This window comes from Buteo buteo, chromosome 7 (assembly GCF_964188355.1).
Source record: "Buteo buteo chromosome 7, bButBut1.hap1.1, whole genome shotgun sequence".
NCBI lineage: Eukaryota > Metazoa > Chordata > Aves > Accipitriformes > Accipitridae > Buteo > Buteo buteo.
The window spans coordinates 44815125-44842746 of NC_134177.1; the positions used below are offsets into that span (position 1 = coordinate 44815125).

Consider the following 27622-nt stretch of genomic DNA (forward strand, 5'->3'; position numbering starts at 1 on the left):
GGGTGTGGGGGGAAGGCGGCTCCGCACACCCAAGATGGCGGCGGTGGAGCTGGAGTGGGTGCCCGAGACGCTCTATAACACGGCGATCTCGGCCGTGGTGGATAGTTACGGGCGGGCCCGGCGCCGGGATATCCGCTCGTTGCCTGAGAACATCCAGTTCGACGTGTACTACAAGGTACGGGGGGGGGAGGCGGCGGGGGACCGAGCGAGGCCGGGCCCGGCCCGGGCCTTGGGGGAGATGGAAGGAGAAGCGGGCCGGGGGAAGAGGAGGAGGGAGGGCAGGTCGGCTCCCGGCCTACCCCGGGCCTCACCCCGGGGGGCTCGGGGGTTGAGGGGGTGCAGGGCCTCATCCCCCCCCTTTCCTGCACCGGAGCTGCTTGGCTGCCGGTGCGGAGTAGGGCCCGAAGGGCGGGCTGGGGGTGTGAGGGCCTGTGTGGGGCCGCCGGGGCTGCGGCTGAAGGAGAGGAGGCTCCGGGGAGAGGCTCGGGCCGGGCCGGGGGCCTGCGGCTTCTCCCCCTCCGCTCGTGGGTGCCTGGTCTCCGTGAAACGCTCGGGGGTCGGGGGAGGATGGCGGGGGGAGCCCCGTTGCCGAGGACAGGGAGAAGGGGCCTGTCCTTGGGGGCCGTGGGGTGAGGGCCCGCGGGTGGGGGGAGAGGCCTCCTCGCCTTTGGAGCGGGGGGAACGGGTAAGGGTAGGATGAGACCGAGCTGCCTGTGTTGGAATATATTTTTTTTCCCTTTCCCTTTTTTTTTTTTTTTTTTTTTAATATATTGGAGAAGGTGATGTCAGTGGTAGAAGGAGGAGAGTTTGCCATGCTCTTGTACCTTCTTTAATGATCTGGTAGGAACCAGATGAAAAGAATTGAGACTCATTCAATGATGTAGTTTATTAGCCTTAAATCATTCTTTCAGGAAAGGGCTGTTTCTTATTCAGCTGTCTCTAAAATATCCAGAGTTAAGAGTAAAAGGTACACTGAGATGGTCCATTAATTTCTATTGTCCACTAAATCGGCATTTCATCCCTGTACAGGAACGGCTGGAAATGAGCATTCATCAGGAGAGAAACAATATCTAAAAAAACCCCCAAACCTAAGATGAGGGATAACACTTCTTTCCTCTGGCAGTAAATTTCTTAAAAATCTAGGATGTGCTAAATGAGGTGATTCTTTGGATAAATCTTTATGAACTAGGGGTAGTGGCCCATCACATATATAAAGAGTAATAGTATTTATAAGGAGGGCTAATCTTCACCAGAGATAGGGAGATTGTTTCTGCAGCATTGAAACAGGCATGTATATTTTCTATATACCAACTGTTACTCGTCTGCCTTATGTGTTGAGAAATGTGGAAACCCCATTCTACCATATATGAGCATGCTCACAGATAATGATGTGGTTGACATATGGCAGTCATCAGATAAAGACTAAAGATATGGAACTAATGATGTGGAAGAATATTTGGGGGTTTATTTTTAACTGTTAGTAGTTATGAGCATTGACAAATAGACGTTCTTGGCATTGCCTGTCCTGATGTTCATTCAGATGAAGAGATGGTACTCTGTGGCTTTTAAAAGCATAAAACCAAAACCTCCTTCTAAGGCTGGAGATACCCAAGTATATATTATTCCCAGACTGTTTAAAAACTCATCTGTAGGTGAGCTTAATAGAACATTGACTTCTTATCCTTTTATTAGCGCTCTTCAGTGGTTGCATTGAATCAGATTCATATGGAGTTGTTCCATAATGAGAAAAGAACCAGCAGTATATCTGACTTCTAAAGGGACTTTTTAATCTGTTTGTTGTGCTTGTATGTGCTGGTATGTCATCTTGTTGGGCAGATGATAATAAATGTGCTGCGTACCTGTCCTCAATGTTTCTGTTGTACTGATTGCTAGCCAGTATACCTTTTGTTAATGACAGTAATTTGCATTGCTTTTCCTATTATTTCTGTACTTTACAACAAGATAATCTTTGATAATCTGAAATGTGTAAGGTGCACCTATATTCCTCTTATGAATACACATCTATGAAATGTCCATATACAGAATAAATAAAACTAGGCTACACAGTGCAGTGAGTGTTTTGCCATTGCTGCCAATGGTAGGCTACTCTTCCATGTCTTCACTCTTTGGGGTTTTTGTTATATTTTTTCTGTGTAGGAGAACCTGTCCTCTTCATTAGTCCCATTCAAATTAGCATATACGTAAATGTACCTAAACCTTGGATGTGATGCTGAGAGGAAATCCTCAGCCCTTACTAAATGGTTTTCTATATGCAGAGATGTCTACCTGCAGTGAGTGCCCTGAAGCCTAGCCCAGACTACAAACCTTTTGGAACAGTGTTTGTGTTTTTCTGTGCACCTATACAGCACTTAGTAAGCGGTTCTTGATTTCTGTATTTGGATGGCTACAGCAATACAAATGACATAGCTGAATTAGGTTAAAATGAGGGCAGCATCACAGCTTTGGACAGTCCTCCCATCTTGTGTATGGTGCTTGGTTTGCTGTTTTGGTTCTGGATACAGTTATTTTCAGTCACATGGATATTAAATACCATTTTGGGTTGGTGAGCTATGGTCAATACATCCTGACAATCAAGTTCTTGAAAGCAGAAGTAGAATTTCCAAAGTCACTAACAGTCTTTAAAGTAAGACAAACTAGACGACTTTTAAATCTGTTCTGACTACATAGTGGTGGTTGTTGCTGCTGTGTTGAGGGGGTGTCAGTTGTTATTATCCTATGGAATAGTACTTATTCTTTCAAGACAGCTAAGGAAAAGTGTGTAATTGAGGATTTGCACGAATATACTTGCATTTAGACCTTGAAAAAGATAGAGAATCACTTTCTTACTGTGATTATTAAAAGGAATAAAAATATTTCCAGTCTTTCACATCTAACTTGTAGGTAATGGTTTGTTATTGAGGTATTAATCATGGTTTGTGATACTGGAGAAAGTGCCACTGATTTTGCAAAAAATAAAGGGTAGTATCAGTCAGATTTTATTTTGCTACACAGATGTTAATTGGCTGTGGCTGTGCAAGACTTTTTTTGTCATATTCTTTGGTATGAAAACTTGAACTTAACATTTGCCAATCTTGCACAGTTTGCCAACCGTTCACATTGATTAAGAAGACATAGGTAGGATACGGTACTATTACAACAGCGGAGATAGTCAATGTGCTATTATTTAAAAGGGAGGAAAATGCTAGCAGAGTGTCTTGGTCTTTGTTTTTTTCCCCCAGGGTACCCTCTAATCCAGTGTTTGGCTCTATTGTCGTAATATATTGCCTTTATTTCCCATTCCTTAACAAATCCAATTACTTTTAATTCTACATATTCCACAACTGCTAACTTGTAGGACGTGCCTTATAAACCTGTGCATTTGCATTTAACAATGAGGAATCAAACCTGGGATAGTTGCAGAATGTTCTTTGTTGTGGACTCAGTAAGAAATATGTTCTGCTGCAAGATGACTGAAGCAGGCAGGTTCCTAATACTAAGCATATTTATCTTTCTGTAGCTTAAACACTGACTAAAGCTTAAAAAATGGCAATATCAAATAATCATGATTGCAGTAAAACAAACCTGTACTGGTCCAGCAGGGTGTTCCTCGATTTTTTTTCAAGCAGCATTTGACTTTTCCTTGCAACCATTTGAAAAATAATAGAGGCAGAGCAGAATGCTTGTAAGGATATCCTGGAAATTTTCAAGTCTACATTTGTGTTAAAAAAACATTTAAATGTCTTATTAATCACAGCTGTATTTTGAAGAGCTTAATAACTAGTATTGTTACAAGTAACACCTGCATCTGGGGAAAAAAAAATTGTGCAAGCTTACCATATTTTATTTCCTTTGTGTCTCGGCCGGGTTTATGTATAGCCTGGTTGTGTTGTCTCCTGGTAAAACTGGTTGGGTTCTCTTCCCTGTTTTTTGGGGGGGAAGAGGGAGAGGGAGGCTAGCTTTTAGAATCCAAAGTAAGAAATAAACTAGATCTCAGTTAAAGTAGGACGTGCCTGGCAGGTAGGCAGCATTTGCATATGCCAAAATTCTGTAGGTGACAACTGGAATAAACTGTAAGTGCTGAAAAAAAAAAAAAGGAAAATCAAATTATTGTGTTTTGTGGTTTGCTGGGGAGAGCATAGTGTTTTGAGGGAGGAAGTTCATATCAAAAATCTCGTTTCTGTTGACAGTTCAATATCTTATTTCTATCTAGTCTGATGACTGTTCAGTTACTGTCTTACACAGAATTCAGTTCTTTCCCCCATGCTTCAGCTTCATATTCTATTATGTGTAATTATCTCAGTTCTTTGGTTCTCATGGTGCATTTGAAGAGATAACTGCTTCATTAGTTTTAGTGTTCTTTATTGTAGGTATTTGTTGCAGTTATGCACTAGGAGGCTGATCTTGGGTTCGTGTTGGCTAACAAGGAGTTTCACCCAATGTTTATTCTCCTTTTGGATTGTCTTTTCTGGATTGTGTGTTTTTCTTTTTTTACATTGATTTTTTTCTTGAAAATCATTTGGGTCCAGTGTTCTTTGAATGTTTTCTGGTGAGATCATTGACCACAAGAACAATTGGAGATGACATTATTTTAGTTAGTGCAGACCTGTAACCTTTAGTAATTGCACTATGCTAACTTGTTTTGCATTAAATTTTTTAGGCAAAATCCAAAAGGTTGTAATCATGCTTTCTCTTTGAAGTGGTAGATAAAACTTCTGAAGTGCTCCTACCTTGATGTGAATTAAAATACCAGATTTTGAGTTTAGACCGTGATAGCTCCAACTTCTATAGTAATGAGCGTAGCTGCAGCATCATGTCTCCTCACTGTATTCTGCCAATCCGAAAAAGAAAAAGCATGGCTAATAAAAGCTCTTGTATCGCATCTAGGTATTCTTTGAACCAAACAAAATGAATAAACAGGAATTTGCTGACTGTTCACAACAAGCAATAGAACGTCCATTGTCTGCATTGTAGTAGAGATTGTTTTTACCGAAGAAGAATGGTTATAAGCATAATTTCTGTAAGATTAGGATAAAACTAGCCTGTCCCAAGGATTCAGTCTCCTGGGTATTTGATGAGAGTGAAGAGGATAAACTACCCATGAAATGAAGTGCTGCTTTAGTTTTGAGGTTTTCTGACCAGAGGAGTACATACAAGGTCATAAGCAAGCAGTATATGAGGGAGGCAGAAAATCCCAGAGTGAATGGGTCGTATTTTGTAGGGCTTCTGCTGTGACAGATCAGTGTGACTTCACAAAGACTTAATTACATTCATGCTGATGTATTTTGGGGGGTCAGAAATTAAATATATATGTGGGAAGCGATCATGATTTCTGCATGTGTGCACGCATACATGTACTACCATTCTGATCATCTAGTTAGACTTCCAGAGTAGCGTGTGCAGTAGGACCTTCTTGAATACTGCTTGAATTAAATCATATCCTTTTATCACCTTTCCTTGTATCACCTTTTTAAATTAAAGCCTCGCAGTGAAGGAGAATCTTCACTTCATGGGTTTTTTTCCAATTATTATTACTAATCTTTATTTTAACACATACCTTATTTCTATAGTCTAAATTTACATTAGAACTGAACCATCTTTCCTTGTTATGTCTTTACTGGTTTGAAACTTCTTGCCATTGCTTACCATTCTTCTAACTCATATTACTCAGTTGTTTGGGTTTTTTTAACTTCTAATGATGGGGCATGTTTTCTAACCTGATATGCTCTAGCTTCCCCATTTTTTTCAGTCTCCTTGTTGAGTCTTAGAGACTAGAACTCATCATAATTCAGATAATGAGGGTCACATCATGAACAGAGGTGTTCAGCTCCAGCTGAAACCATAATTCCTATTTCCACTTCATTTCCTTTGTACTGATTTAACTTCAAAGCAAACTCGGTTTACCCACTTACTGCTTCGGAGAATCGCATGTGTGTGTGACTGTAAGGCTGAGACTTCGTATCCCTTGTGCTGGACTCTACGTAGATGTGAAATGAAAAACTTTGCTGATATGGTGCAGGAAGCAGAGTGAGTGGGAAGATGTGAAGAAGCATGCTGTGTGTGAAAGCAGTAGGCTACAAAAGCTGTCTCTGAAGTTAGGCTTATTCAGTGAGGTTGGGGTTTTTTTTCTTGATTATGTTTGATTGAGGTTCGTGAAGATCAGCCTAGTGATTGACAGTATGTTTTCAAAGAAGAGCTGTACAGTTTTCTTTTTTTAATGCCCTAAACAGTATCCAATAGAACTAGCACTTGTCTGGAGGCTTTGTAGATGGTTTTGAAATTGATTTAAAAGAATCCAATGTACCTGAATTTCTAACTGGTTATTTTCTAAGGCTATTGTCCCACCCCTCCACCCCATCTATAGTGAGTCATTTGTCAACAGATTGATTCAGTGCACTGTTGACTCTCAGGAAACTTTTTTCTTCCTCATTAAGTATGGAAGGAAGATTGTGATTACAGCCAAACTTTTTTTCCCAAATACTGATGTTTGTTGATCAAGCATACAGTCCTTCCCAAATTTGGTATGATGTTCCACGTTGCATTATCAGACATTACTAAACATGCTGGGGGGCTTCTTGGAAATCTTGTATCTTTAATGCTTACTGAAATAGCCATATTAATTTTTCAGTCCTCTCCCAAACTGGAGCAATAGGAGCATATTTTTCAAATTGCATATGCTATAGTTCCTCTTCTAGAGGGTGCTTTTATAACTGGTTAGAATTAATCTCCAGCTGCTTAAAAAAATTATTTTTTATTTTTATTATTTTTTCATTAGGTTTAGAAAAAGTCTTTTTTCTTGTGCTTGTACACAGTGAAACAGCCCAGAATGCTGGTGAAATAAATATTGTATGGCTTTTTCTCTTGTGTTACAGCTTTGCTTTTGCTAGCAGTTTAACTTATCTTTGTCTTTATTTTCAGGGGTTTGCTAGGAAGCAGTTAGAGCTCAGCTTAATCTATCCAGAGAGAGAAATCTGACAAGAACTTTAATAGAATTACATGTGCATGATGATATAATAATAGATAAGTTACAAGTTAATGTTATTAATATGTTTAATTGGGGACACCACTATATGCAGCTTTTGAATGTTTAGGTGGTTGTACTATGAGCTAAATATTAAGCCTTAGATCCTGAAGGAGGACCATGGTGGTTTCACACAGCTATGCAAAACAGTTTGATTGTGCATGTGTGTAATTATACGCCTGTATATTAAACTTATACCTTGGTTTCTGTCTTCAGTGCCAGAATCAATGTGTCGGTGTAAGCTGATGAAGTTGGAAGTCATATTGTAGGCTTTTATTCATTTTCCTGTAGTTAAAGAAGAATAAATCTCTGTTAAGTTCCAAATAGGTTAAGTTTGAGTCTAAAAGACATTTCTTTCTTAAGAAAAGAATAGTTCTTCAGAAGTCCAAACCTCTGCCATTCTTGTCAGGGCATGTTTTTCTTGAATCACTATTTTGTTTTGTTTTTCGTGTTATGTAGCAAGGCTTGTGGTCAGGAATTTTGTCTCTCTGGAGCTTTAACAAGAGAACCATTTCTTCAGTGCTTGCAACTGCTTCTCAATGGACAAATGAGTGTTACTAAATCTTCTGGAATTGCTTCACAGTTTGATGTATACTCACTATTTCCATGTCAAATTTCGTTTGAAAATATTGCTGTAACAGCTACAACAGTTTCAAGAGACTTCAAGCTGAGTTCTTTCCTTAAAAATGTTTGCCAGTATGTTGAGGGAAGGAGCGAATAGCGTGGTAAACGTCCCAAGGATACTGTATTTCTGGTTATACCAGTGAAAAATAGGTTGGGGTTTTTTGCATGCCAGAATGGTACAAGTGTTAGCATTTGAATTGGGGTAAGAGATGTGCAGAGAGCAGGCTTGGACCTTTGGGCCATAAGCCAAATTTTACATGTGCCTGAAATAACTGATGTATCAAAATTGAGGGTGTAGTTTAGGACCTTCCCGCTCTCTCCCACCCAACCAGGGCATTTATTTGTTAGCAATTCAAGAATCACATGTAACAGTGGGCATGTGACAAGCTGTGTTTATGTAACCTCATAAATACATTAATTTTAGAAAGTCATACTTTGGTTAGTATTTGGTAAACTAGTATCAGAATAATCTCTGCGATTTTTAGTTAGCACTGCAAGGTGATAAGAGGAAATGATAATGTACTTGGTCGAAAGCCTAATGTTGAACATGTGATAGTACTTTCAGTTGTCTTAAATCTTGGTAAAATAGTTTGGGTATATGTCTTAGTTTCTTCCAGAAATTATATCATCAGTTATTGATAAGATGTCCACCTTCAGTTTTCGGCATGGAATACTAGGCAAGGTTTAATCATCCTTTTTTTTGTTTGTGGAAAATATGTTTTAGCTTTTATAGAACAGTTACCATTAGACAGCTGTGTTGAAGAAAATGAGAACACTTAACCATGACAGTAGTTTTTAAATACACCAGGCTAGATGTTCTTTCACTGCCAGAGAGAATATAGCCTGAGAAGAAACTGCAATCCCTTTGAAGTACAGGGACATAGCAGTGTTTTATCCGAGGAGTAACTTTGCATGCAAACTTGCACTGTTTTTTTTAAAAGAGTTCCGTTCCAGTGTCCCCCCCCCAGCATAATAGATGACTAAAAGGAAAACATTCATTTCTGGCAATTGACATTATTAGGTCAAAGTATTTTTGAAGTTGTTTTTTGTAGGTTCTGTTGTTAAAATAACTTGCTGTGCTGTAGAATCGGTGTCATGTGCTTTTGTAAGAAGAGTTGACTAAAACTAAATTCCCGGCTGGAGGAGATGTTCTTGCATGCTTTGTTCTGAATACTAATTCATCTGCTTCCAGTGTTTGTGGAGAAAAAAGGTGAACTAGGCACAAGATGCTTATCAATAAATGTTTTTTAAGAAATTATTAAAACTGAGAGGAATATTAACATTTTCATTAAATCTCTGTTTGTAATTGAGCATCTCTACATAATGTGTTCTCTTGGCCTTACTTTTGCTTATATAATAAGTGTAGCTGCACTCCTCATGTCAAAGTTCCTCATAGCTGTAAAAGCTGCTTAGACAGCACAGAGGGCCTTGCTCTAGGTATGAATGTGCCCATCTTGGACAGTGTATGTTTGAATATCTTAACTAGAAAATAGGGGTTTCTGAATAGGTGTTAAGAGTGCAATGTAGCAGTGCTTTACCTGTGTGCTCACGATGGCATGAAACTTGAGCATCTAATCTGGTTTGTGCCTACTAGTAAACAGCAGTTTTCTGATCCCTGCATTGCATAGCACAGATACCACAAAAGAACAGAGATGGATCTTGAACGGCCTGTGTTGAAAGATGCAGCTTCTAGAGAGAAGTGCCTGTGAGACACGAGCTACTGGCTTCTCCCTTTTTCCCCATGGATTTACTGCCTCACAGAAAGATTTCTTCTTTTTTTGTAAATAAAAAAAGTGTGGGGTGTGTGTCTTTTTTCTAGAACACCTAAAATGACCAGCAGTTGTACTGCAACAGTCCTGCATGATGCAGTACTGTGCCTCTAGCAGAGGCTGGTGATGGTACATATGACTATGGCAAGTGTATAGTGGTGCTTCCATAGGTTACATATCCTGCTTTCAGTCATTTGTGGCTCAGGGACTTCAAGATACCAGGAATTAATAGCCTGCAATGGATTTTTCTGATATATATTTGTGCAGTCGCTTTTGTACCTATGTAAATTCTTAGTATTTATAGCATAATGTGGCAGATAGTTCTGCAACCTAACTATGCATTGCATAAAGAACTGTCTCCATAGTTTGTTTTTTATGAACAAGGCAACTGATGTATTTGCTTTTCTGCAGACACAAATCAGTTTGGGCATAAAACTAGCCATTGCTTTTAATAAACACGTGAGCAGATTCACTCGAGTTTTCCCATTTACTCACACAGGAATTACTTGTGTAAGCTCAGGTATTAAAGGGGTCAGGGTTTCTGCCTGTCTTTAGCTCTGGGTATTGGTGAGTCACCCCTTGCAGAGCTTGTGGGTTTGGGGGATGTTCATATATTTATATGTAATATAAAATCTATTTGCACTGCTGTATGCTAGATTCTATGTCTTTAAAAAATGTTTTCAAAGCATTTGGTATCGAAGCTATTAATTCTATTTTCTTGCTAACTTCAGGAGTTTTTTGGTTTTGTCTTGGCTTTTTAGTTTAGGTGTTGCAGTGTTTTATGATGCAGGTGGACATAGTAGATACTTGAAAATACTTTCATAGATAAAAACAACCTGAAACCACCTGTGGAGCTCTTTTAGCTTGTGTGCTCAGTTTTTAAACACCAAAGTTGTGCTCCTGCATGGAGATAGTGGAGCTATTACTTCTTAGTCTGCTGTATTTCAATACTTGGAAGTCTAGATTTCATTGTAAGTCATCTTTACTATCAAGCTAAATTTCCCAGAAGAACTCAGTCTTACATTTTAAAATTAATTTATATTTTTCTTTCAGCTTTACCAACAGGGCCGCTTATGCCAGCTGGGTAGTGAATTTTGTGAACTAGAAGTTTTTGCAAAGGTGCTACGAGCTTTAGATAAAAGGTAAATATCTTAATATATTGATAATAACTCATTTCAGCTCTTACGTCTTGATCTAGGTTTTGAATTTGGAAGATGTCTCTAATTTTCTTGGTCTTACTAGCCTGTCTATTAACCATAAGACCATTTCTTCAGATTTACAGATGAACTTTTAAGTTAAAGTCTCTTTCTCTGTCTCAAAAAAAAAAAAAAAAAAAAAAGAGGCAGTCAGAACGTCTGTGTAATATACCAAATTTGGTCCCCAAAGTGCTTTCTTTGTTACTGCTATGCAGCCTGTTGTGATTTAACCCTGGTAGGCAGCTCAGCACCACACAGCCGCTCACTTACATCCCCCCTCTGGTGGGATGGGGGAGAGAATTGGAAGGGTAAAAGTGTGAAAACTCGTGGGTTGACATAAAGACAATTTTAATAATTAAAAAAAAAAAGAAAAAGAAAACAATGAAGAGAGGAGCGGGGGGGGGGGGGGGGGGGGGGGGGGGGAGGAGCACAGACAAAAAAACAAGTGATGCAAAACACCCCAGTTGCTCACCAGCAACTGATCAATGCCCAGCTAGTCCCTGAGCAATGGCACTCAAAGTACCTGTTTCTTGTGTTATAGCAAATCCTAAATGCAGGGTAATCAAGCTGATAGGATCGCCCCAGTTTAAAGAGTGTTCCTGTCATTAAATATTCCAGTTTGTGGTGTTATGCTCAAAACTTGACTTTTTTAGATCAGATTCTTTGTAATGGGAATAAATGTTGAGTCTTTAGACATACCTCCCTCGCATTGTTTGCGTGTGTGTGATGTTAATGGGTTCGTCACTGCTCATTTATCTACAATTTCTGTGGGAGTTGTGGGGTGAGGGTGGATTTGAGGCTTCCCCCCCTCAAAGTTTTAGCTGAAAATGTTGTTTTCCAGTTTTAATACTGTGTGGGTAGCTTGTGTTTTGGTTACACTGGAGGGTGTCCTTTGTAAAGAATTTTGTGTACACTCACTTTATTTGTTGGATAGTCCAACAACTGTAATCCATTAGCCTTGAGATTGACAATTATACTTGTATTCATCTGGTTTTGGTTTGAGAGAGGGTTGGAGTTATTTCTCTGAATCACTACACATTTGAATTCATGGCACTCAAGAGCCAACTGACTGCAGTGTTTTAAAAACTTCATGTGTAATCAAATTCTGTTTTCTTTTGTTTCAGACATCTGCTTCATCACTGTTTTCAGGCTTTGATGGACCATGGAGTAAAAGTTGCTTCTGTACTGGCGTATTCTTTCAGTAGACGGTGCTCCTACATAGCAGAATCGGATTCTGCTGTAAAAGAAAAAGCAATCCAGATTGGTTTTGTTTTAGGTAACTGGTGATGATAGGCTGTTAAAAGTTGATACTTTCTTTCATGCAAGCTTCAGTTAATTTTCTTTCATGTTAATGTCTGTGATTTCTTTTTAAATGACGTGTATGGTTTTGGAATGTAGTTTTTAGAAAACTACTTGGTATTTTAAGAAAAAGATACTGGATTTTAATATCTAAGAATATATAGGCTTATCTTTGCTATTTCAAATGTTTTAGATTTAAAATTTGTTTGCAGATGTGATGCTTAACATTAAGACTTTGCATAATTCTAGTATTGGTAAGTATTTCTTGACAGAAAACTGTAGGAAAACTATGTAATACCAAAAATTCATCCTCAACTGAAGGAAAATTCTTCTACTCTTATATTTCGTCCTTCGCAATTTGGGACTGGAGGGTTCAACCTTGACAGGATTCCCATATGTAGTATGCAGTTCTATGAAATAAGTAGTCATCTTAAAAGACTTGAGCAAACCCTTTTTCTCTTAAAAAGGTGTTTTGCTGTTTAAATTTCTGTTTGTTCTTGATTTTCCTTTTTTTTTTTCTCCCCCCCCCCAGGGGGGTTCCTATCAGATGCAGGCTGGTACAGTGATGCTGAGAAGGTATTTCTTTCCTGCCTTCAGTTATGCACCCTTCATGATGAAATCCTTCACTGGTTTCGTGCCGTAGAATGTTGTGTAAGGTGAGCTCACCTTTAATTCCTGTATGTCTTACTGTGAAATACACATATGTTACCAACTGCCTTGGAGCCATCAAGCTTCTCCCTTCAGTATTCTGCTGCACCAGAATACTTTCCTGGCTAGAGCTGAATATGAGAAGGTGCTTGTTTTACACTAATCCCTGGGTTTTCAACTTGTAAACTGGCAGCACAGTTCAATGGAAAAAGAAACACCATTTCGCCATTCTGCATAATATATCATTGGTGCTGGACAGTAAGAGTGGTCCAGCACCTTGGTTTCTTTTCAAAGTTTTTTGCATGTGAAGGAATGTTATTTGTTGGTGTTTGCTGGAATTATATTTACTACAAGAAGAGTTTGCCAAATCCAAACACATATCATTAAATGTAGTTGAGCAGAAATAAAAGGAAAACATAGCTTTCCTGGTTCCAGATCCAATGAGTTCTCTTGCTCCATGCTGAGCTGCCTAACTATGTGATTAGGTAAATATCTATACGTCCAGTTCTTGTGGACACCTTCAGCCACAGCTTAAACATTTGGAAAAGTATTTTTGCTTTTAGGAGGCATTTGGGTTTTGTACCTGCCTTGTTTCTCAAGGCCTGTAGTGGGGTCTGTTGAGATTCAAATTCCGTTGACAGAGGCCTCCAAGATTATCACTTCTAGTTTTTAGTTGCTCTGCTCTTACGTCTGTGTATCTAGATGTGTGATATCCTGATGCAGTCTGCAGCAAGTAGCCAGGTTGTTTTCATTGGTAACACCATGACTGACCTCTTCTGTGTGCTACAAGGTATGCACTTGAATACCGGTGTGCTAGTAAGCATAGTTAAAATAGGATTGTTTTTATTTTTTTAGCTGCTGTAATGAACAACAAAGTATGTACTGTATTTATCTGAATATAGGGCAAAACTTGTTTTGGAAAACTGCTCCGAAAAAAGCCCTGCATGTTGTTTATGGTTGGACAAATATGAAGAGTGAATAGGCTTTGCCAGTAGCTGCTTATTTTATGTGCCAACCAGAGGGCCATGGCAACAGTTGCTGCTCTGCCTTGTTCTGCCCTGCCAGCTATGACTGGCTTTCATTCCAGAAATAAGATGATGCCAGGAGAAGACTGGGCACACATCACACCTTCCTAGAAGTGGGGAATGATGATATCATACCACTGTTAGTACTTGGTCCTTTGCCTTCTAATTAATCTTAAAAAAGTTTCCGAGTTGTATTGGGCTGTTTGGCAAGCTGGAGAAGTTGCCTTAAAAATAAACTCCCTCCCCTTCTCCAAATAGAAAAAAAGAAAAGAAGGTAAAGAAAGGGGAACAAAGGTGACTCTCTCTGGACAACAGCATACTGCCCACACAGTTGTGGAAAGAAGATTTTCATTTTGTGCTAGGAAAAAATCATCCTATGTTAGAATGAACTCTTCTGAAGTGGAGATGTTAATTCTCTTTGGGCAGGGACAGCCGTTGTTCTTGTTGTGAAAGCTGATGGCCTGCATGTAACATTAAGTCCTTCTGAGCAAGCTTGTGAATGAGGAGACATTGCTGTATGTTCAGGCATCTCCCAAACAATCAAATAACAGCATCGTTTATTTGGAAATGTATCAAATAGAAAGAATTTGGAACGCTTTCTGAAGTGCTAAGTATGTAAAATCTAAACACCTTATTGTGGGAGAGAGCAGTAATTGTACTCAGCTTCAAAGTCACGAGGCAGTAAGATACAAACTTCTTGTTGTTACCATCTAATCCCTACTGTAGAATGTCTTGTTCTTAACCCGTGCTTGTGCTGGGGTTAGGTGGAGTCTTAAGAGAACAAAATTTAAGTCCAGCTTTTGCAAATACGTCACTCTTTAAAAAGTGGCTGCTCTTATTCTAAAAACTACGAAGTCTAATCTCTGGGAGTTACTCTGTAATTAATCTCTGTAATTAATACATCTCATTATTAACAATGCAGTTTAAAAACGTGAAGTTTTGTGTTATTTAGACATAATTTGGTGTTTCTTTGTACTAGCAATAGTAAATTATATGGAGTAACTCTAGAAAATGCCAAGACTTGAGATTTCTACAAGCTCATATGGTGCTTTCCTGCATGTGTTGTGCTCCTTTTTGTTTGCTTTCTCTCATTATTATATGTTAAACAATAAGGCACAAATACATAATACAAATACGTGGTTCTCCCACTTCATTGTTTCACATTTTGCTGATTCTTGGGGTTTTCTCTGATGCTTTTAAACTTCCTAAGCTGCTGTGTAACATTGCATTTACTATGTTTGTCTGCTCTTAGAGAATGATTTTATTGGGGGGGGGGGTAGGCTATTCCCCAAAAGCTGTTAGTGCAGACATCAAAGGAGGTTCATAGCTATTAGCATAAACGTCCTAAGGCATTTTTTCTTCCTCTTGGCTTTATCTTCTAAAATTCCTTTGGATTAATGAAGGATTTTTTGTTACTCAAAACTGGATCACATAAACTCTGCTTATCCTAGAGGATTGGGTTAGGTTTAGCTTGGGTTTTTTGGTCAATTTCTTTGTTTTTAGACACTACCACTGAGGCATTCAGATACTGGATATTATCTTTCCCAGGCGCTTATCTAAATTGCAGTACTATCCCTTCTGGTTTATACCATTACATGGGATTTGGGCTTCATATTTTTGATGTTGCATAGCAGCTCCCAATTGAATGGTGTATAGTTTCCTTCTTTAGGGAAACTGTAATTGCTTAGTTTTTCTCTCTAGTTTCTTTAAAATTCCTGTCTCTTGTTGCTTGAGCGCTAGATAGTTTTCTGCTGCCTGTGACCAAGAACACAATGCATTTCTACATCATGTTTAGTTCTTGGACCTTATTTAAGGAACAATGTGGCTGTTGCTTTTTTCTTTCTGTTCTTGAACCGTGTTGGAGAGCTTGTGTTTGTTTATGTAGCTTGTTTCAGGGGCTTTTTGAAGGTCTTTTCTTTTGATCTTCTCTTTGCGTGGCTAATACACATCTGCTGGGTGCTTGCCTGCCACTCCCTTGTGAAAATCTGAACTTTATTTCCTTTCTTGTTAGCGTTTGAGTTTCATGATACATTTCAATAGTAAAGTATAGGAAGAGGCTAGGTTAGAGGCAGGCTGTATTTACAGGGCAAACTTAGATGTATTACTTTGCGATTGCAGGAGGCATGGCTGCAGTAACTTAAATCTCCACTCAGAGTAAATGGTAACAGGAAACAGGTTTAGAGAAGAGAAACCTTTGATCAAAAACCTCACTGTTCCTTCCTTGTCCCTTAACAGTTTATTGAAAGATCTATTGTAATGTATCATAAAAGGTATCAAATGCTGTACCTATATATTAGTTCACATTTTCAGAGTTTTAGCCTTTTTGCAATACAGCATTACGTTCTGCTTCACTTCACTTTGTATATTTCTTTTCCTGTGTTATGTTGTCCTCCTGATTTTCAAAGGCTTGCCTGATGTTTTTCAATTTCTGTTACTCATTGTCTAGTAACAGATTTCCAGGAGGGACAATGGAGGTTAGTTTACAAAAATTTCACTTGTGCTAAATGACAGGCATTTGCCATAGAGAAGGAACAGCTGTCTCTTCTTAGCCTGCAATGGCTGGGAATACAATTCTGCCCTTTAGGCTTGGAATATGATAACACACACATTTCTAATGTATCTCTTTAAAGTAAATAAGCCTCAGCCTACACTAATGAAAAAAATTCTTTACTTTTGTTTTAAATAGATGCCAGAAGCTGAAATTGTTACTTCTCTAGAGAAACAAGCATATGTTTCAATAGCGCTGTGTTTTTTTGTCCGCATTTGGGTGTTGTTTCATGAAGCTTCTGTTAATCCTTCAGGTGGAAAGGCAGCGGGTTAGGAGATGGGGCAAGGCGGGGGGAGAGGGTTTTTTTTTAGAGTTGCTGTGAATTGGGTCATCAAAGTAGTCTTTTCTGGTGGTGCTAAGTCAGTGCTGGATATCATGGCGAATGGACATGATTGAATCTGTTGTGAAGACACCCCCTTCTCCATGCCCCTAAACCCGCAAAACAAAAAATGCCCACTTGTGAAGCACTGTGCTACTTAAGGTTTGAGGAAAAAGTGGAGAGATGCATGAAAACCAGCTATGTCTGTACTTACTCAGTGTCTGTTTCAGTTTACCGTACTTTGGAAAGGAGACAGAAGGGACTTAATACTGTATATTGCAGGGGTTTGGAAATGGAATTTTATCAGTGTTGAGAAGAATGGATTTTATGAAAAATAAAACACAAAGCCACCACACCAAAGTGGTTCAAGCATTGGATATGTAAAACTGCATCAATGTGTAAAATCATTTGACCTCTCCAACAGTAAAAATTCTTGCCGTGCAAGAGACAAAGCATGGTGTACTGAAACAATACTCTGTAAATAGTTCTTCTGTGTTACTGGATTCAGACAGTGCAATTTTGTTGGGATGACAGCCCAGTTCTATTGTAAGTATAATACCAAATTGTACATCCATGCTACTGCTGTATATCAAAATGGTTTATTCAGACGCCGTTTAGAAGATCTCTTTACATCTTCCTAAGGTTGCTGCATGTTCGAAATGGTAACTGTAAATATCACTTGGGAGAAGAAACATTCAAACTCGCTCAGTCTTACATGGACAAACTTGCAAAACATGGTCAGCAAGCAAACAAAGCAGCACTCTATGGGGAGCTGTGTGCGCTGCTTTTTGCCAAGAGCCACTATGATGAGGTGAGTGGGATTTTGTTTTTGTTTTCCTTCAGAAAACTGGTTATGAAACGTGCTAGGGTGTTCCGTGACTGGCTCATTATTCATGTATCTTTCTAGCTGGAGTTCCTGATCTTTTTTGGTACCTGTGTGGCAGTACAAGAGGAATACTTGATTTATCGACTTTATTTCTTATGTATTGTTCTTAGTTAGTCTACAAGCTCTTAACGGTACTTTGACCAACATGAAGAAATGATGCATGATAGAATGGTAGTATGTGTTGGTCATCTGTAAGTGAAATATTATAAAAAGCTTATTTTAATAGGTAAAAATCAACAGCAGAACACAGGTAACAATTATTTGCACCTATTTATATAAAAACTGTGCCTTAAGTGGAACTGCTGTATAAACTGCAGTTTTCCTTTAGCTCCTAAGTACACTTACCAGGAACTTGTCCTACACAATAGGAATTGTGAGGATTACTTAAAGATGATAAAATAACCTTTTTTTGCCTATAAAAGTAATTGTGATAATACATGCCTTAGGTTAGTATAAAATACTTAACTTACACATTCAGTATTAACCTTAAGAGCACTTTTTAAGTCTGTCTTTTAAGACATAACTGAACCAGTTTTATTACACATAAGCAATTAAACAGTATTTTTTAAATTGTGTAATGTAAATGTCCAGTATGTTTTTCAGAGCCAAGTAATATTTTTCTAAATGTTGCAACGTAGTGAAGTTCCAGCTTCAGTATGTTGGAAACTCTTTGTTCAACAGGCTTATAAATGGTGCATAGAAGCTATGAAGGAGATCACGGTTGGCCTGCCTGTAAAAGTAGTAGTGGATGTTTTACGACAAGCTTCAAAGGCGAGTTTAAAATCTTTCACATTTCTTTTGTAACTAAACTGCTACCAAGAACAGACGAGGAGCCTTACGGGTTGTTATTTGTGTTTAGTTGGTCCACCTCAGTCTCAGACCTGTGGAGGTTTTGGTTTTTTCTTTCTGAAACTGAGTTACAGCTGTTCAAACGAACATCACAACAAAATTAACTGGAGAGCATTCCATAAAAAGGTGGTCTGTTCCCCTGTTTGGTCTAGACTGGGTACAGTACTAGCCCTTTAGGCATTTATGGCAAAATCAAATACAAGTTTATTAATGTTCTCTGTGAACCTTTTCTTAAATAACTGAGAAGTCCTTTAGTAACCACAATGATATTTTGAAATTGAAAATAGTTGTTAGCAACTGCGTCAGTATCTGGAGGAGATGAGTTCTGAGTATACACCTCTTCACATGCTTCATTTCAACCTGTTTAGGCTTGTGTTGTAAAACGTGAATTTAAGAAGGCTGAACAGCTGATAAAACATGCGGTATACCTTGCTCGGTAAGTAGCGTTCCAAAAAAAACCCTTTTAAAATTATGCTGAACTTTCCTCAATTTGTAATATAAGTATGTTTCTACAGGGAGCATTTTGGAGCCAAGCACCCCAAATATTCTGATACGCTACTAGACTATGGATTTTACTTGCTTAACGTAGACAATATTTGCCAATCTGTTGCAATCTATCAGGTATGCAGCAAGGCTAAATGCCTGTCTTCAATTTCTCTTGATATTCATAATCTTTCAAATGTTTCTACTGAAACTCACTTGCAGTTAATTCATAGAGATAGATAATAATTGATTTAATTACTGTAATGCTTGTTATTTAAAAAACACCAAAACACCCCCAACTATGTGGGTTTGTGTTGTTTTTTTTTTTTTATCCCTGACTCTTAAGTGGCTTTTATATATTTAATGCCTCAAGTATGTAGGTATAGGCCTACAGAATTTCAGAGCCAGTAGATTCCCCCCCCCCCTTTTTAACAATGAGAGAGATTCATCTGGGGTTTTTTTCTCTATTAACTGATGAAATGGTGTTCTTGACACTCTTTCAGACAGCTCTTGATATCCGGCAGTCAGTATTTGGAGGTAAAAACATACATGTAGCTACAGCTCATGAAGACTTGGCTTACTCTTCATATGTTCACCAGTACAGCTCTGGAAAATTTGACAACGCACTGTGAGTACAATTGTTTGAGGTACTGGCAGCAAATTTAGTACTATAAATGGAGAAAAACGTTCTTAAATGATGCAGACTTTCCAATTAGAATTTAAATGCATCTGTTTATGCATTAATGTTTCTAATATTTTATCAGTGAGCTGTGAACTTACATATATGTCTTGAATTTTTAATTTAAACTCTTTCAGATTCCATGCTGAACGTGCTATTGGCATTATAACTCACATTCTCCCAGAAGACCATCTTCTCTTGGCATCTTCAAAGAGAGTTAAAGGTAATACCCTTAATTGCATTATTGGGACAGTTTGGAATTGGTCATTCAGATATGTTTATCCTGTTCCCTAACAGAGGCAATGTAACTTGAGTTGTCTTTTTCTAATGGAGCTCACTCCAGAATATTCTCTGCAGTCCTCAGTGTTCTCTGTCAACACACTTGTAAAATAAAAAAAAAAAAAAAAAAAAAAAAAAAAAAAAAAAATTATTTAAAACTTAGCCAGAACACCTGTTTTTTTGGTGGGGACAGGGGGAAAGTAAAAATACAGAATATAAAAATACACATTGGAAGCTTGATACCTGGTCCTTCCTGTTTGAAAACAGTTTGTAATAAACACAAAGCCTGATTAGATGTCTCCCGAGGTGCCCTGGGTAGGTGGCTTTCTGCTACCTGCAGTTAACACCTCTTTGTGTTTGGAACACAGTAATGTTGGTTTTTCTCTCCTATATTCAGCACTTATCCTGGAGGAGATTGCAATAGACTGTCACAACAAAGAAACTGAGCAGAGGTTACTTCAGGAAGCTCATGACTTACATCTGTCTTCACTCCAGTTAGCTAAAAAAGCCTTTGGGGAGTTTAATGTACAAACAGCAAAACACTATGGCAACCTTGGAAGACTGTATCAGTCCATGCGAAAGTTTAAGGTAAGATTATCTTGATGTTAAGGTCTTGACTTGAAATCTGCAAGATGTCTACAAATCTGTCACAACAAATGATGATTTTCAATGTCTGCAATTCATGACTTCAGTTGGTGGTTTTATGGTTGGAAAACTTGTATTTCATAATTCATCTCTCCAAAGCTTTGCACAGAAATCATCTGTTAAGATGCACAATGCCTTCAGAGGCAGGGTGACAGCAATTTTGACGACAGAAAAAGTGGTACTGTTTGCTGATCCACTTAACTAAGAATTTGGAGAACTTGATTTGGTTTTGGCTTTCTTACTTTTTGCCTTTTGTAAAGTACTACAGACTGTTTAGCTACTACATCGTTACATTTCTTTAAACTTTCCTTTTCTTCCTCTCTTTATGGCATGGGGAGTGGTGTCTGACTGACCTATGTGAATTTGATCCTCATAGGAAGCAGAAGAAATGCACATCAAGGCAATTCAGATTAAGGAGCAGCTTCTAGGTCAAGAAGATTATGAAGTTGCCCTGTCCGTGGGTCATCTAGCTTCTCTCTATAACTATGATATGAATCAATATGAAAATGCTGAAAAGCTTTATTTGCGATCCATAGCAATTGGTAGGTGATTCTTAAAATGCGTTACTTCATAGCAGTTGCAATACTAAGGAAACATTCTTAAAAAGCATCTTGAAGTTTTTAGTAAAGAACTTAAGGAAATGCAAGATGTTTATTGTGTATGCGTTTTCAATCTAAATATAATGCTTTTTCTTGAATGTTCTCCTGGGGACTGAATTCTGGAATTGTGTTATTTTCAGTGCTCCATCAGAACTTTGACTCTTGAAAGCATCTGGAAACTGACTAATGAAAAGCTTGGGTATTAGTCTTTAGACTACATTTTTGGAGTTGTGGCTAGAATTTAAGTGCAGAGTGTAGTTAAATTTTGAAAGAAATGGAAAAACTATTGTGCTTCTCAGCCTAACTATGCTCTCATTAAATATTGTTCTTGCCCATTATCATTTGCAGTGAACTTGTAATTCCAAATCAAGTGTATCTTTGGGCCATGCTGTAGCATATAGTAAGACAGACAGTCTTACTTCTTACAGTTATGTACAGTGCATTACAGAAAAATTCATGATTTTAAAGGAGAAAACTGAAAAACAACTTCACTTTTTAAATTGAATTCAAAGTGAAATTGGGACACAAAATGACCACCTTCTTTATACGACTGGTAGATTTTTATGCGTGTAAAGCTATAGTACAATTAATGATCTGATTGTGGAGTCCCTGAGGACAAGTTACCATACCCTTAAAGGTAGATAGAAGTCAAACCATCATCCAGGAAGCTTGCATGTTGCTGGTGTTCTTGATTTACCATAACAAAAACGTGATGATCTGCCATAACAGAAAGGTTGGTGTTGTTGGTAAAAAAGACCTGAGAAATAAGATGCGATGTATGGGTGGACTACCTCTTAAATTTTGTTTTCTTTTGGATTTCTTTAGGAAAGAAGCTTTTTGGTGAAGGATACAGTGGACTTGAATATGATTACAGAGGTCTCATTAAACTGTACAATTCCATTGGCAATTACGAGAAAGTTTTTGAATACCACAATATTTTGGCCAATTGGAACCGGTTGCGGGATCGGCAGTTCTCAGTTACAGATGCTCTGGAGGACGTAAGCACCAGCCCTCAATCCACTGAAGAAGTGGTCCAGTCTTTTCTGATGTCTCAGAACGTTGATGGACAGAGTAGCTAAGAACTCGGTCAATTAACCAGTTAAGTTTTTTTCCCCCAGGTTACAGGGGGAAAAGTCATACTGTGAAATCTAAACCATGTAGTTCTCTGGGGGCTGGAATTTGCATTGAAACACTGGTCCAGTCTACTGAAGAGTGCCCATACGGATGAATGTGTGTTAAATTCTTATCAGCATGTGTATGGCATGTTTAGTTCGGCTCACATTTTTAACTTGGTATTCCTGAAAACCCCTTCTTTCTCTCTTCTTTCAAAAGAAGCTACTTTGCAGAAAGTCTGCAAGAAAACATTAAATAAAACTGTTTGAGTTCAAAAGAGTTGCATTCTTATTATGAATGGAAGGTTTCATCAAGAGCTTTCTTCTGATCTATAGAAAGAATAAACGCTGTACTATAAGAAGCTATACGAGAAAGGTCTTCCTGCTGTATGCATTGTAGCAAAGCTAATGGTAAATATCAAGAAAAGGGAGAATGCCCTAGCCTTGGCTGCTGCCTTATGAAGAAAAGTGGCACAGAACCACTTGGGAGAGCAACGTACTCTTTGTGAACCACGATAGGTTGTTAAGCAAGTGACCACCGTATGTTGTTTTTAATATCCTGAACTGGACCAGTGTTCATCTGTAAGTGATAGAAGATCCAGTAGACCAGCAATCTTAGTTTTCTGTGGTACCAACCAAGAGTGCTAATCTTCTGAACAGGACCAGGAAAATCAAAAGTGGACCAGCCTGCTAGAAACAGTTTTTGGACCAGTGGCTTTAATTTAATATTTCTGCCCCTGCATTCACTTTTACAGTAGGATTATTTCATTTAGATGTATGATCAGTGCAAAATTATATTCATGTAATAGATACAAAACTAGGAAGTGAACGTTCTTTAGCAGTTGCGATGGCATGTCTTTACCTAGTAAGCTTATACAAGTATTAATGTCGATGCCACAAGCGCAAACTAGAAACGCTTAACTATTTGCTGCAGCCATCTTTTTTTCCTTTTTGAATGGGCTTACTCTAATAATTGAGGCAGTAACTTGTTTATACCAGTTAATAGTTTTGTATTACAATCCAGTTCCATTTTATGTTTCTGGAGAACACAACTTATTGTACAGTTTGCAGGGGTCAGCGGAAAATGCCAAAAAGCACAACAGGTCTTTTTTGTGATGCTTCATTTCTACATTAAACAATAGTACAACCAGAATCTGATTCCTTTATATTAATTTAAAAAGCAGAAGTCAGCTGTAAAGATCCTTTAATAATGCCTATCTCACTAGCTTGTCTTAATTTTTCTTCTGTTGGGGGGGCTGCTTGGTTGTGTGGTTTTTTTGGTTTGGGTGTTGCTTTGGGGTTTTTTGTTTTTTGTTTTTTTTGTTTTTTTTAAACGTTGAGGTAATACTCATTGAAAAGTCTGTGTAACATAGCAAACTAGAAACAACTCACTACCGTTACCTCAGTTCTTCTTATAGCGGCACAAACAGTGCTCCTATAGTTAGGATTCTGTCAGGTTTGGGTTTTCTCCCTTCCCCCCCTATTTTCAGGGGTTTGTAACTTGGCCGTGGAAGGTCAGTCCAAGCTGAGGCTCAGCGAGCACGGTTCCTACGGGACTTGGACTGGATGTTTTGTTTGGGGTCTGGTTTTTAATTTGTTTATGAAGTTTGGGACAGGGAAAGCTGCTTGTTGGTCTTCAAGAAGGAGTGCAGAGAAGAAGTAGAAATTTCAGACACGACTTCAAGCTTAATGGCTCTTTTAAGAACTGAAATTTTACAGGCCAATAGTTCACATACTGGTGCCTTCAAGTATATTTTGGGGGGAAAGGCTGAATAATACCACCTTCGAAATGCAGTTATGTTATTAGTGAATGCAGATTTAATGATTGCGTATTTTTAATATCTTCACTGATGTGAAAAGAACTATTTGCCTAAAAAAACCCCTGTGGTATTAAGGCTTAGACCGCAGTATATCCTCAATGGCTGTTGAATGAAAATCCGACTTAAAATTACGCAAGGATTTAAAATCTGATTTCTTTGTAGCAATTTTTGTTTATGACTGCTTTAGGTACTACAGACAAATTCAGTTATCTACAAGGCAAAACATTTTTGTCCCTGAATGCCCATACAGCAAGGCACTGATGAATTATAAAGTTCTTATTCTTTTCTTAAGTCCTATTAAAACTATTTAAAATTAAAGGAAGTACATAATACTAGTGTCAGAACTTAAGCAGGGAAGTTGTGCTTAAAATTGTCCTAAAGAAGCTGTGTAATTTCTGTACTGCAGAAGTGTTTAAAAGCTTCAAACTGGGTACATGGATTTATGCTTACATTGTCTGGAGACCATTTATTTGCTCAGGGTTTCCAGTCTTCGGTCTCCATTTCTAGCTTTTGATTAAGAAATCTCAAAGATCTCAAGGTTTTGTGTTTGGGAGAAGAAGCATTATTTGGCTGATAGCAGTGGAGGTGGTCTACGTGAGCCACTGCTGTTATTTCAGTTCTGGTTTGTGTATGTATTTCATGCTTTGCCCTCAAGTCAGGGCAACCGGGAGAGCTTCCAACACGGGGCAGCTTAGGGAGGTGTTACGCTTCTATCTGATAACCAAATGCATTAGTTCAATTTGTTTAATCGGTAGCTTTAGTCTAAAATCTTGCTGGGTGCATGTACTTTTCTTTCTTTCCTAAAGCTACTTCACTAGCATGTTCTATACTTTGGCACATTGGCTTGTCTGGAAGGAATTAAGGTCCTAAAAGTCACCCAGAATTCTCTCCGATAATGGACTTTGGCCAAGGAATGTGGCTTGGCCAAGAGCAGTGATCCTTGTAGGACTACTAGCATGCTTTTCATGCAACTGAATTAAATCCTGACTTGACTCTTGGGTTGAACTTCTCCTTGTAGCATCTCTGCAACTCCAGTCATGCCAAGGCACGTAAATTCTGGAGAAAGGTAGCTGTGGCTGATTGCTAAAGTTGTTAAAGCACAGGAGGCTTGCGGAACAACTTTGCAGCTGCCTACAAAATGCTCTGTTGCCTGCTCTGCATGCTGTAGCTTGGAACCTTCACCTCATGCTGTCCTAGCTGCAATGTAATACTTGTTCTCCATGTAATAACATAAACCTGAGCTTTCTAGTTTTTGTTTCTTTATTTCAGTGGAGTTCGCGGAAGATGTCTGTATTGGCATCTGGAGACTATTTGAAATGTTGTGGTGTTAGTCGTTAATCACTGTTATTGTCTCTGCTGTTACAGCTTGTTGTTTGATATTTTTGAGAAAGCAGGAGTCCAATGGATGACTTGAGAGGAAGGTAAATGACTTGTCCCTCCATGCTGATGTGGTTGGAGTAGGTCTTGTAGTATCACTTCAGTATTTCATGACTTCTGCGCCAGGCAGAGCTAAAGGAGCAGAGGGTGTAATCCCCTATGTTCTCCACACCCTGTGGTTTTGCAGTGCAGAAGTTGCCAACGTGAACCCTGCACCTCCCTCTCCCCTTAAAGGCAGAACTGGGGAATTCCCCTCCTGTCCTACCCCCAGAGCAGGTTTTCCATACGCATCTGAATGTAAGTATTGAGGACGGGGGCTGCGTGTTAGCCTTGCACGCTGGGAGAGCTCCTGCCTCCTCTGACTCAAGTAGCCAACTATGAAACACTAGATAAAGTTAATTAATTATTGGCATTTTATAGACGCACAAAGCACCTACCGCTAGCTGAGCAGGTGCTGATTGGTGCTGGCATTAAAGGGGGAGACCTGTGAGTGGAAATCCAGTGATACGCATCTTCCGAGTTTTTCTTGAAGGTAAGTAATTTAATCATACCTGAGCAATTGGATGCAGGTGGTGAGGACAGGTGTCACCTTAAGGAAAATCATTTTAACTATTGTTTAAATTAAACCCTTAGTATTTTATTTTCAGCATAATGTTGTTTGAATCGGTAATTCGTACATCCTATTTTATGCAAACACTGCAGTTTGTAAAGAGAAGGAGGAAGGTGATGTCAGGATTCCTCCGCTGTTCTTAGGACTGGGGCTGTTCTGGATGACTTGTTATGGGAGGGGAAAAGTACACAAAGATTTTAAGCGCTGACAAAAGGGGAAGGGGAAAGTTGCAGAAAGATATTTGAAAATAAATATATCCCTCAGCTACTTGAAGTAAAACAACTAGTGACTATTTGGCCCCAAACAGTTGTTTTGTCACTTTTATAGCATGGTATTAATTACAACCAGTAAGTGTCTGCCTTGGTATCCTAGTCTTCGTATGCACTCTTTACTCTCGATCAATACCTATTGTTTAAAACTTTTTTTTTCTTTTTGCACACAGTTTTTGTTAAATAATTTTGAAGGGTTTTTGTTGTTGAATTCTAACTTAGGAAAACGATGTTCTTTTGTAACTTTAAAAATGAAGTTTTTCTTTTAAGTGTGCTGCAGTCTGAAATTTGCTAAAGGTGCCATTGCGCTGCTTCTCATGGTACAAAAAAAATGCACATTTAACTTGATTTCCTTTTTATAGTCCTACATATTGTTAGAGTACAAAAAGGAAAATGCATTGTGCCTAAAACATGATTGAAGCTATTGACAAAAACTTTACGTGATTTATATGGATCGGATTTGACTTTGCAGGCTAGCAGCAAATAGCATGGCGGAGGTGTTGCCGTTATCCTTCCCTCTGCTGCCTGTGTAGAAACCTTATTTTATCTAAAGGTCATCATTTCCCTTTTTTCATTATGTTTTATGATTAGAAAATGACTGGCCAAATGTTAGTTGCAAATCTGACTCTTCGTTGTGGGTGTTTCCATGTTTGACACGACTGGCCTGTTGCACGTTGTGTTTCTTGGCCTTGCGAGGATTTCTGTGAGAAGCGGGGAAGAAATTTCCTTTACCTAGAAATAAATTAAACTACGTATGAAAAATTGGCGGCACTGGTAATGCTTTTGTCCCTAAATCTCAGGAATGTTTTAGGCAGTGAAACAGGTTTCCCTTCGGTGATATAAAGGTGCGTGCTCTAGGGTCTTGTTTAACTATATTTCATTGCAATCCTAGGTATCTATAGCATGAGTGGCCTTAGTGAGTTTGTTGAAGTGCACATTTTTTTTTTTTTCAAAAGTAAATTTTAAGATGAAGAAGATATATACTATATAAATATATAGAGATATTTAGAAACTTGGTTTGTGGTGCACAAGTTCAGTGTTGGATCGCTAAATAATTGTCGCAGGTACCATACGTGTAACTTTTTTCTTTTATGTATATTCCTTTATGGGAAGCGATGTTGCCATGGTAACTACAACTTTACAATTTCTTTACTACTTAATGATGTGAATGAACTCTACATTTTATTGAATATTACCAGGTTCAGTACTATTTTTATACTTTATTGAACTACAGGGGATTTTAATTTAATAGCATTTTAAAAAAGATGTTGCTTGAACTGTATAACTGTATAAATCGAACTACTTATACAAAAACCACCTCTAAACCAGAATCTCTACCTGTAGTGCCACATTCATTTATATGAGAGTATCTTGATCATTACTAGACTTTGAGGACCACCCTACTTGTCGTGTCAAGACTAACGTTTCGTATCCTACTTCTCACAGACTGCAGTGCCCGACATTATTTGTAACCATCAAACCATACTATGTTTGTAACCAGCATTGTGATATTCTGTAATTGTATTGCTAAAATGAAATATTGACCTAATAAATATAGTGTTCCTGCA

The 27622-nt window shown here is 38.4% G+C and overlaps 1 protein-coding gene across 1 annotated transcript; it reads left to right on the forward strand.

Annotated features, from left to right (window-relative positions):
* Positions 1 to 27622, forward strand: APPBP2 (amyloid beta precursor protein binding protein 2). Its single transcript, XM_075032967.1, has 13 exons — positions 1 to 175; positions 10465 to 10553; positions 11732 to 11883; positions 12439 to 12562; positions 17089 to 17257; positions 18014 to 18103; positions 18550 to 18617; positions 18697 to 18802; positions 19168 to 19292; positions 19481 to 19566; positions 20020 to 20210; positions 20644 to 20809; positions 21692 to 27622. The coding sequence occupies exons 1-13, from the start codon at positions 35 to 37 to the stop codon at positions 21943 to 21945; spliced, it is 1761 nt and encodes a 586-aa protein (XP_074889068.1). The 5' UTR covers positions 1 to 34; the 3' UTR covers positions 21946 to 27622.

Excerpts from the sequence above, each read along its gene's own strand:
- APPBP2 (XM_075032967.1), top strand. The coding sequence starts at position 35 with ATGGCGGCGGTGGAGCTGGAGTGGGTGCCCGAGACGCTCTATAACACG. Across the intron at positions 18,104-18,549 it reads TTTTACGACAAGCTTCAAAG|GCTTGTGTTGTAAAACGTGA; the intron begins GCGAGTTTAAAA and ends CAACCTGTTTAG. Across the intron at positions 18,618-18,696 it reads CATGCGGTATACCTTGCTCG|GGAGCATTTTGGAGCCAAGC; the intron begins GTAAGTAGCGTT and ends ATGTTTCTACAG.